The sequence below is a fragment of the Camellia sinensis genome, chromosome 2 (genome assembly GCF_055761805.1).
Source record: "Camellia sinensis isolate YWXY chromosome 2, ASM5576180v1, whole genome shotgun sequence".
NCBI classification, from domain to species: Eukaryota; Viridiplantae; Streptophyta; class Magnoliopsida; order Ericales; family Theaceae; genus Camellia; species Camellia sinensis.
In genome coordinates, this window is record NC_138962.1 from 226,512,297 (window position 1) to 226,523,352 (window position 11,056).

At 41.3% G+C, this 11,056-nt stretch overlaps 1 protein-coding gene across 1 annotated transcript; it reads left to right on the top strand.

Moving 5' to 3' along the window:
* Window positions 1–862: 862 nt before the first annotated feature.
* LOC114272794 (aluminum-activated malate transporter 10) lies at window positions 863–4,187 on the top strand. Its single transcript, XM_028214499.2, has 6 exons — window positions 863–1,481; window positions 2,116–2,256; window positions 2,346–2,618; window positions 2,698–2,825; window positions 2,915–3,058; window positions 3,412–4,187. The coding sequence occupies exons 1-6, from the start codon at window positions 947–949 to the stop codon at window positions 3,856–3,858; spliced, it is 1,668 nt and encodes a 555-aa protein (XP_028070300.2). The 5' UTR covers window positions 863–946; the 3' UTR covers window positions 3,859–4,187.
* Window positions 4,188–11,056: the final 6,869 nt, after the last annotated feature.

Consider the following 11,056-nt stretch of genomic DNA (forward strand, 5'->3'; position numbering starts at 1 on the left):
AACGTGTCTAACTCGAATAGCTCCATTTGGTTTGGTTTTTGAAATAAGGGTAAATTACACTTACACCTCCTGAGGTTTAGGTTTAATACATATTATCCCCTGACGTTTGAGAAATTACACTAACCCCCTGTCATTGAAATTATTTAGACTGAATGAAGATATTGAATTCATGCATTCTCTATTTTTTTGCTTTGCTTTGCTTTCTCTTTTTTTTCCCCTTTCCTTTACTTTTTTTTTTTTAATGTAATTTCCTCTATTTTTCTACTAGGAGTTGTTATTTTTTATATAAGCAGGGGAGTTTGTGAAATGAGACTATTAACCACAGGGGTGAGAATGTAATTTCCAAAATGTCAGGGGTGGATTGTAATTGGACCAAATCTCAAGGGGTGTCAATGTAATTTACCCTTGAAATAAATTTTGAATTTTGGGTTGTATTTTAAAACATAAGTTGTTGAAAAGAATTTTGAAAGTTGAAAATTTGTTTTGTTATGAGTTTTGAAAATAATTTTTGAATGATTTGTAGTTTTTATTTATTTATTTGAATAGGTGGGTATGAGAGAAAATTTGATTGATTAATATATGGAATGTGAAAGAATGAGATAAGAGAAAAGAGAGAAAAAAAATGATGGATTGATTTATTAATTTTTTTAAAAAAAGTGACGGAGAGAGGAGAGAGAAAATTGAGTTTTGAATTGTATTTTAAAAACTAATTAACCAAACAAACTTTTAAATTTTTTCACCCAAATCATGTTTTAAAAATCAAATCAAACATTACCTTAATTTTTTTTTATTGTAACATATATACCTAAGTCAAACTCAAATAATTTGATTCATTTTATAAAAGAAAAACAGCAATACAAGCAACCTAAAACTGCTAATCACAAAAAAAAAAGAAAAAAAAAAAAAGAAAAAAGCAACCTAAAACTGCAATATATAAATACTTGACATGGGCGACATGCCACAACAACCATACCAGAAAAGAAAAAAACAAAAAACAAACACATTTTCATGGCAACTTAAACTCTCCTCCCACAACTTTGGCATCTCAATCTCTCCCTTTGCAACTCATCTCTCCTCATTTGAGTTCTTCGACTTCATATCCCACCTCACAGTTCACAGTACTTATCATTTTTCCTCGAAGATGGCTAGCGAAAAAGAATCGTGTGGCGGGTTGGAATGGACCACGAAAAAACCTGATGGGACGACGAAGAAGTTGCAGCCCGAATCTGGGTTGGCCCACAGAGCCTTCATGAGATTGAAGGGTTTGATTTTATGGTTTGTATCAAAGATTTGGAGCTTTCTAGAAAAAGCTTGGAATTTAGGTGTCTCTGAGCCCAAAAAGGTTATTCATTGTCTCAAAGTAGGACTGGCTCTGTCTCTCGTCTCATTGTTTTACTATGTGAGGCCTTTGTATGATGGTGTTGGCGGGAATGCTATGTGGGCAGTTATGACCGTTGTGGTTGTTTTTGAATACACAGTGGGTAGGTATCATCATTGCTAATATGCTTATTTTTCTTTTTTTGTTCATGTATTCTATATCGAATCGGACTGTCCTATTCCGGTGCGAAAAACCCACTAAAATGCCGGAAAAAAAGGGACTTTTTTTAAAAAAAAACTAGTCGTAGAACTAGTGACCTGCTCAAACCGGGGGTCTTGACAATTTTTTTTGAATGTTGAATTGAAATTAGGGGCATTATGTAATATATAAAAAAAACTTGGCAAAAACATACATATAAAATAGAGATTTTATAGAAGGTTGGAGGGCCAGGACCCCCTGACCCCTATGCCTCTGCCCTTGATTCTATCCCGGTTCAAATTCCAATTGACTTGACAATTGAACCAGTAACCCTTGACTCGATTTTTTCATTTTTGTAAAACAGTTTGAACTAGGGGCTGAACCGGTGACTTGCTCAAACCGGTCACAATTCACCATGCTGGTTGGGTTGAAAACCCCTCTATATATTCGATCATGGATTGAACCAATATAACTCTTGACCCCGGTCTCTTTTCTTGTTTAATTAACGGTCACTGACAAAAATAACTGCAAACCTTATGTTGAGTACTAAATTTTCCAGGAAAATTTCGGCTGAGACTTAAAGTTCACTTTTATTGCAGGTGCAACACTCTGCAAAAGCATCAACAGAGCAACTGGAACTTTTCTTGCCGGTTGTCTGGGTATCGGTGTTCATTGGATTGCTACTCAATCTGGAGCAAAATTTGAGCCAGTGATCGCCGGAGTGTTTATTTTTATTCTCAGTGTGTACACATTCGATCATCTCTCTGTCTTTTTTTTTTTCCCCAGACTTTGCAGTGCTCAAAATGACAATTCGTCCTTTTTTTTACAGCTTCAACAGCAACTTTCTCGCGATTCATTCCATCGTTCAAAGCAAGGTTCGACTACGGTGCCATGATCTTCATCCTCACCTTCAGTTTGGTGTCGGTCTCAGGCTATCGTGTAGACAGATTGTTCGAAATGGCACATCATAGAGTGGCAACGATTGTCATCGGAACCGCCATCTGCATTCTTACAAGCATGATCTTCTGCCCCGTCTGGGCAGGCAAAGAGCTTCACTTTCTCATAAATCGAAACATGGAAAAACTTGCAGATTCCTTGGATGGTATGCATATAAAATCCCAATCATACGTGCATTGATAATGATATCAAACATTAACTTTACAACGGAAATTGAAATTCAGGATGTGTAGCAGAGTACTTCAACGACGATGGAAATGCGAACGAGCAAGATTCCACAAAAAAAGATTCCGGGAAAATGCTGCGAGGTTACGAATGTGCACTTAATTCAAAGGCGTCAGAGGAAACCATGGTACGTCCCCTGATCATTCTGGTCAAGTGTTAACAAAAATTTAAGATCCAAACAAGTTTATTTTTAGTAATTTCATATGTTTCCTGCAGGCGAATTTTGCGAGATGGGAGCCTGCACACGGGCCCTTCAATTTCCGGCATCCATGGAAACAGTACCTCAAGATTGGCGCTGCAATGCGCAACTGCGCTTTCTGCATTGAATCTTTTAATACTTGCATCAACTCAGAAATTCAGGTAAAACCACTAGTCTTGAAAATGAATTCAAATGAGGTTACATTATTAGGATTGTAAACGAACTGAGCCCATGTAGTATATTGTTTAAATTTGACTTCAAAACTTAGTAAGTTTCAAAATGTATTCAAATTTTGACTTATTTGCCTTTGGAGCTGAACACAAATGAGTCAAACTCAAGTAACTTGATTTGTTTTACAGTCACCAAAATAAAGCTTGTTTTCCATTGAGGATGAACACCAGAAAATGCAAAAAATATTTTCCAAAAAATGTTTTCCCTGTTTTCGATCGAAACAAATGAAGCATTAGCAATATGTTGTTATATGCCGTTGCTCCAAATTCTTGCACCACCACAGGCACCAGAGTTTCTAAAGAACAACTTCAGTGATGTTTGCATTAGACTGAGCTCTCATTGTTCCAAAGTCTTGAAAGAATTGTCAGTGACAATGAAAACCATGACAAAGTCATCTGCCACAGATTTATTGGTTTCTGAAATGAACTTCGCAGTTCAAGAGCTTCAAAATGACCTAAAAGCCCTTCCCAACTGGCTACTTTTGGACTCGCTACCGGCAAATAATGAAAAAGAAGAGCCAAACACAGAACAGTTGATAGTACCTCTCACAGAGATTCTTCCACTGGCCACAGCAATATCTTTGCTGATCGAAATAACAGCAAGAATAGAAGGAATTGTTGATGTTGTCGACAAGCTAGCAGATTTAGCTGAATTCAAGCCTGAAGATGATAAGAAATCCGAACAAAAGAAAATAGACGATCAAACAATGAAAATCCTTGAAAAGATCTGAGTTCGTCATGAACAAGTCTATCCTTCGGTTGTTTTCCCATCAAACTGAAAAAACTTCTCTGTTTGGTAACTGAAACTGTGAAGTGTACACCATAGAGTAACAAACTTGCATGACAACACAATGCACCAATTTTAGTGTGTGTTTTCTCCACCATGCAAATGCAATCTACATATACAATGTGTTCCATCGTTAAGTGTCATTAATTCATGATCCTGAATAAATTATGTTATCACCACTCAGTTTCAACTTGCTGGAAAACCTGATTGTAAGTTTCAAAACTTGTAATTGATTAAGAATTTGAAACCAAATCAATTTCTTACTGTTACAAACTGTTTCATATAAAACTCTTTTAATATATTTTATTATATATTCTATTATTATCTTTAATGGCAATAAACATGTGAAACTGTTAGGCCAAATAAAACCTGATACATTTTAATTAAAATTATTAATATTTTTCAATTTGAGTGTTGGAGATTCAAGACCTTCACTCCTATTTATACTCAACACTTTTCCAAAGCTTGAGGAAAAAAGAACATCCTCTCCTATTCCCAGGAAAAAAATTCTGTTTTATTCAAAAGCTCCCTTTTTCTGTTATTTCCTATTTGTGGGCAATTCCGGTTCGAGACGTGGTTCTTTTGTGAGAATTAAAATAATTTTAATTCAGAAAGAAAAATACCTCTTGCCATGATGTTCAAGCCTTTGAAACAAAACCCACTCACAAAACACTTTTACAGAACCATATGAGAAAAGTAAAAGGAACAGAGTTTCAAGCCTATTTTATTCACAAAACAACGTCTGTGTTTGATGGCTATCACAGACATATATATAGATAGGTTTGGACCCATATCCAAGTCTAACTCCTTATAACTTCCTACCATCAGGGAAGTTGTAAGGTCCCATGAAACCAGTCCCATGAAACCACCATATAGGATAGTGAACAGACGCTAGTTACCCATTAACCATTAAACTAATTAAATATATATAATATAAATAACTAAATAAATAAAACAAACATGTGGTATATGAGCCACTTTATGGATATTCTTACATTCTCCCACTTGGCACATATAACACACGTTGTTGACTGTCGGGTAACTAACAAACTGATTATGGCCATTAAATAAAAATACCCAAACCTTAGAGTTATAATACATGAATCATGACGGTTATACTCTATCAATTATATGAAAATTCGGCCGAGCTGGGTAATGGGCCGTCATGGGCCGCTATACAAAGGGCTGAGTAAAAAGGCTTTAAAGTTAGTCCGATACAAGAGCCCCGAATCTAGTCCGGCCCGGAGGAGACTTGAAGTTAGTTCGGTCTAAAGACACTTGGAAGTTAGTCTGGTCTTAGAGTTAGCCCGGTCATGGCGTATTGTGTCTAGAACGGTCAAAACCCACTATTCGGTAGCTCGGTTTGATCATACCATGGTTTGTACATGAGAGAACCGAGATAAGGTGTAGCGAAAGGAAGAACCGAACTAAGGATAGTTCGGCCTACTCTACGGCTCAGCATAACCATGATTACTTCGGTCATATTGGAGTTCAGCCGTGGTAAAAACCATCTCACTTGGTTTAAGCAGTGAGGGGGGGTGTTGAAGGATAAGCATTATCTTTCAGGAGTATGAATCCTAGGAGGACTCTGCATGGAGGAGTAGAAGTCCTATTAGGATTGTGCCACACGAAACCTATAAAAGCTCACAAACATCACCTTTGGAGAGGTAACACAACTTTGCTTTCTGAATACACAGAGCTTTTGTCTATTTGTCAAGCTTACTGACTTAGGCATCGGAGAGGTTTCCGGCACACACCCGCCGGCTAGCTCACGTTTGTGTTTTCAGGTGATAAAGTGACGACGTACGGAGGAGCGCAGACTTGATCAACAGGATTATACGAGAAGGTTTATTTCTTTCTCATACAATTGGCGCCGTCTGTGGGAAGAACAGACATGACAAAACCTCTTGATCAAGCTATACCTCTTTAGGAACAATGGCACACATTGAAGAATTACCACAGTCCGCCATCGACGGGCAAACACCAGATGGGGGGGCCAAGCGTGAAGGATTACCTTCTATCCCTCCCATGGCGGACTTGGAGCCCCAACGACACAATGCCAGGAGAGATACTAGGGGGAGGCGGACTCACAGCCCCCGTCACTCTCATTCACAAAGTCCTGACAGGCAAAGGCGGAGGATTGATCCTCAAGTTCTGGTGGACCGCGTGAAGGAGCAAGACGAATTAATAAGAAAGATGGCGGCCGACATGGAAGCCTTAAAGCGCCAGATGAAGGAAAAAAGAGTGGCGACAGGAGAGGGACGCAAAAACAAGACGCCCCCTCGCCGCTCGGAAGACCATGGAAGGCATTCAACGCCATCACAAGCAGAAAGTAGAAACCTCAGGACAGGCGATACTCAGTCTGGAACCTCCAAAACTCGTTACTCCAGGTCTGAGAGAACGAGATCATTGAGGTCTTACACAGAAGGAAGTACCTACCGACCCTTACACTCGCACCAAACATCATCCAAACAGACGGAGTTGCCCAAATCATCCGATTTGCGGATCATGTTGGAAGAAAAGGCACGATGGAAGGAGGACACTAGGGCGCGCGACCCTCGCAGAGTTTCTGCCCTTCAACGATTGGCTCCTCGATCGCATGGAAGTGTCGAGGTTGGAATGCCATTACCACACCCTGCCTACGAACCAACGGACAAGGCATTAGCAAGGCTGCAGACCTCGCCGTTCGTTCTGACAATCGAAAACGCGCCCCTACTTACATGCTTCCTTCAGCCCAAATTCACTACGTACGAGGGGAAGACGGACCCCTGCATTCACCTAAGCCACTTCCGCCAGGTTATGGCGGTATATCGACGAAACGAGGCTCTAACGTGCATCCTCTTCCCGTCAAGCCTTGGCGATCTAGGCTTGACTTGGTTTGAAAAACTTTCAGAAGGCAGCATAGCCTCTTGGGCGCAATTGGCAGAGGCGTTTGTCACAAGGTTCAGAACAAACACTAAAATCCCGGTGGAGATTGACCAGTTACTCTCCATCGACATGGGTGAAAAAGAGACACTAAGGTCCTACAATAGTCGCTACTGGGAGACATTCAACCAAACTGGCGACTGCCCCACCAATCTCGCCATTGCACAGTACAAAAGAGGCCTTCCAGTCGAGAATCGACTAAGGGACTCAATCACCATGACACCACCCCTAACCATGGAAGCCTTGATGGAAAGAGTGCATCAGCACATTAGGGTAGAGGAGGATGGCGCACGTGCCAAAACAAAATCTGGCACTGCCACAGTACCAGAGAAGAAGACCTTAGCGAAGGTCAATGCAGTAGATCGACAGAACAGAAACGGACGTGGCAGGCGAGACAACGGAGAGGACCCAGATAAAAGATGGTTGAGGGTCCGCACGGCCATAACCACAGTATTCAAGAAACTGATCTACCGAATTCTAAGTGAAATAAGAGATGGGCCTTTCGTCAGATGGCCAGCCAAACTAGGGGAAGTGCAGAAGGACTATGACGAAAGATCACAGTGCACCTTCCATAAAGAAAAGGGGCACCGCACTGAGAATTGCACGCCATTGAGACAGCATCTGGAGGAGTTGGTGGTAGTAGGACTATACCGATCCCGATATTCCCTGTTGTTGTTTAATTGTAATCCCGACTCGGTTCCGTAGATTCGTTGTTGTCTTATCCTCTTTTCTATCCCTTACTCTTTGTGTCAGAGTTTTGGGTTGTGTTGGGCAAGTTGGGAATAAGTTGGCCGTGTTTTAAAACTTAGAATTTTTGCCCAGGTTTTGGTCTCTCTGCTCGAGCGACGGTTTGACGCTCGAGCAGGCTTTTGTTGTTGTCTCTCCCCTCGAGCGGTAGTTTGGACGCTCGAGCGTGAATTTCCTTCTCTCAGCATTTTGGACGTCTGCAGAAAATTCTGGGAGAGTGCATCCGGTGCTCGAGTGGATCTTTGGACGCTCGAGCGTGAACCTGTGTCTGACGCTCGAGCGGGGTGTTGTACGCTCGAGCGGACCTGTTTTTATATCAGTCCGTGAAATCACTTTTTTTTGATCACTTTTTGATTTCTTTTCTCTCTCTTACTTTTTCAAAACCTCCATTGGAGAGCACCTCACTCTACAACCTAACTTCTCTCTTAGGATTGATCTAGTTAGAGTGTCTTCCTACCCTTTGGACTTTGTAAAAGTTGTGTTGATCGTCAAGGGCTTCGTTGTGATCCAAGAAATTTGGGATTGGAGTACTTTGATTTTGGGTCATCTTCTCTATTTGAGTTCTCCATTTGAGGTAGGGATTCTCCTTGTTCTTTTTTCAATACTCCGTCTATAGATAGACATGTGGTAATTTTTGTATTGCATGAAAATTGTATCATGTTGGATTTGTTTGAAAAGCATGAAATAAACCTAGGGTTGGTTGTGTGGAGAATGGTTTTGGCTTCGTTGATTGTTGTCTTGGCTAATTAAAATATAAATTAGCATGTTGTAGTTAAATGAAGAAAAGCCCTAAATTATATTTTGGTTGGGTAAATTAAAATGGGGGTTTGTTGACCATCGTGTGTAAATCTCTTTTGTCAAAATGAGTGTGGTAAGGGTGTTAATGCTTAAGGGATTAACCATGGCTTTGGAGTTGATTTTATGGAAACAAGATTAGTGGAGTTGGTTTTGTGATAACAAAAAGGAAATGGAATCGTTTTTGTGAAAATGAGGGGAGTGTTTTCGAAATACGTTGAGAATTGGATTGTTGTATCTTGAGTGTTGAACACACATGTAGAAGTTGTATGTTTAACTACCATGTTAATATTGTTGTTGGGTTTGTGATTCATGATATTTGAGTCTTTTAATAGATGTACTAACTATATGCATCTAGAGGTTTTGTCCTTGGTCATCGGTGGAGGATGACACGGTTGTGTAGAATTGTCGGGTATGCATTTTACCATTGATTAATTGAACATCGTATGTGATGAAGTGCTAGATACATTATATATATGTATATTTGCTCGGAAGGAGATAGTCGTGTGTTCATATACTTTAACACATTGCTGGTGTCTTGATAGTTTATGTATATGCATTATACATGTTGGTTATGCCTTGATGTGCTGTGATTGTTGGTGTTATACCCCGCGCTTAGAATCAAAGGTACCGTTACCTTCCAACACGCCTGATCAACGTGGTTTCTGATGGAAATTCCTTGAGAGTTCCGGGATGAGTGGCTATCTTTGTGGACTTGATTCGATTATGTGTTTATCTGTCTAAATGATTGTATGCAATAGAGATGTAAATTTTGAGACTAAGTGTGTCTTGTAACTTAACGGTAGTGGAGTGTGCCTCGGAGAAGGCTATTGTGTTTTGCGCTAAGTGTGTTTTGCCTTCGTGCTTAATAGGATGTCTACAAGAGGGAGTAGAGGTCGGATGAGTAGTAGGAGCGCCGGGAGAGGCACAACAGTTCCTTTAGTACCTACCGTTGCAACATCGACTGTCGGCGATGATGTCGCACGTGAGATTGTGAGAGCAGTACAGGACGCCCTAGCTCACACTGAGGGCGGCAGCGAGCATGCTCTCAAACTTACTAAGGAGTTCTTTCGCTCCAGTCCACCAGAGTTTGTAGGGGAGGCTAAACCGTTGGAGGCAGAGAGTTGGCTAGAGAAGATTACCAAGACTCTTGATATGCTCAGAGTCGAAGATGAGGAGTTGAGGGTTTCTTTGGCGACTTTTCAGTTGAAGAGTGATGCGAGTTATTGGTGGAAGTATGCTAAGAATAATGTGGGTAGCACGTGGGTTGCTTTTACCGAGGCCTTTTTGGCCAAGTATTTCCCTCCTTCTGCTCGGGAAAGGTGGAGGGATCAGTTTTTGGAGTTGCGTCAGGATGATACTCTTGTGGCACAGTTTGAGATGCGGTTTGCTAGCTTGTCGAGGTTTGCTCCAGAGTTGGTGGCAACAGAGGAGCATCGTTGTTTTGAGTTGGAAATGCGGTTGTGTTTCGATATTCGAGAGAAGGTAGCTGGATCCTTTTGGAAGGATTATTATTATTTAGTTGAGGCAGCGGCCCATGTGGAGGCCATGGTTGTGAGTGATGGTCGGGATAGGGAAGAGACCATCTTGGTAAGTCCTTCGGTTCCTAAGCGCTCTAGGCTCAGTAAGGGGTGGAGGCGGAAACACGCTCAGTCAGGGGCTAATTCCTTTCCTTCGCCAGGGGTTTCGGACTTACCAGTTGGGGGTTCTGGGGAGGTGCAGGTTTCAGACCAGTCTCAGAGTAGGGGGCTTGGTGGTTGTTTTGTTTGTGGTCAGCTAGGCCATGGTAGACGTTTTTGTCCTTTGCGTCTAAATTCTTCGGGTGTTTCAAAACCCAGTCAGGCTCAATTGTACTTGTCCAGTCAAGAACGCTATCGGTACCAGAAACGGTCAGGCCAGGCTTCGGGAGCCTCGCGAGGGGCGACTTATTAGTTAGTCCTTTGGTATTACCCTGGAGGGGGATTTTTGTGTTATTGACCGGTGATGTATTATATGAATCATCTTGTTATTGACCGGTGTATTGTTGGATCCTGAGGCACCATGTTTATGTATCGCTTATGTTTGCATAGTGTTGTTTGTTTAACCCTCATGTATTGGGGAGTATGTATGGAATCTCGAATCATCTTTTTCTGTTGAGGAATTGTTAAAGGGATCAATGATCCTGATGTTGTTGCTTGCTTGGTACCTGTATGTTGATTTGTGTTCTGGGCTTTGCTAGTTAAGGAGTCCGTGGTGACCCCATCGGTTGTATAGGGGTAGTGTTCGTATTGTGTTTGGCTATCAGTCGTTGGGTATGGTTTGTGAGTGGATGCTGGCAGCATTCTTTGGAGGAAGAACAGTTTGAGTTCTAGAGTAATGAGAATAGCGTTGGTCAAATTGTCCTACGTGATTAGGTTGGTATGATTGAGATTGACCGTGTCGGTCTTAAGTCGAGGAGATGAGCAGGCTTGCTAGGTAGCCATGGGAGGGGGAAGTAGTGATTCCCTTAGTCACAGTGTTGATGTGGTTCAATTTTAGGAGATCCGTTGAGATTCCAAAATTTGCGGGTTTGTGTGGGGAACTCCGTGTTTGGGGTTAGTGGCACATTAGTGTGTGGATTACTGAGTGTGGAGTTTATTGAGTTGATTAGTCAGCTTGTTGGTATCGGGTTTTGGCTCGACATTGGTCACCTTGAA

Excerpts from the sequence above, each read along its gene's own strand:
- LOC114272794 (XM_028214499.2), top strand. The coding sequence starts at position 947 with ATGGGCGACATGCCACAACAACCATACCAGAAAAGAAAAAAACAAAAA. Across the intron at positions 2,257-2,345 it reads AGTGTTTATTTTTATTCTCA|CTTCAACAGCAACTTTCTCG; the intron begins GTGTGTACACAT and ends TTTTTTTTACAG. Across the intron at positions 2,619-2,697 it reads ACTTGCAGATTCCTTGGATG|GATGTGTAGCAGAGTACTTC; the intron begins GTATGCATATAA and ends ATTGAAATTCAG.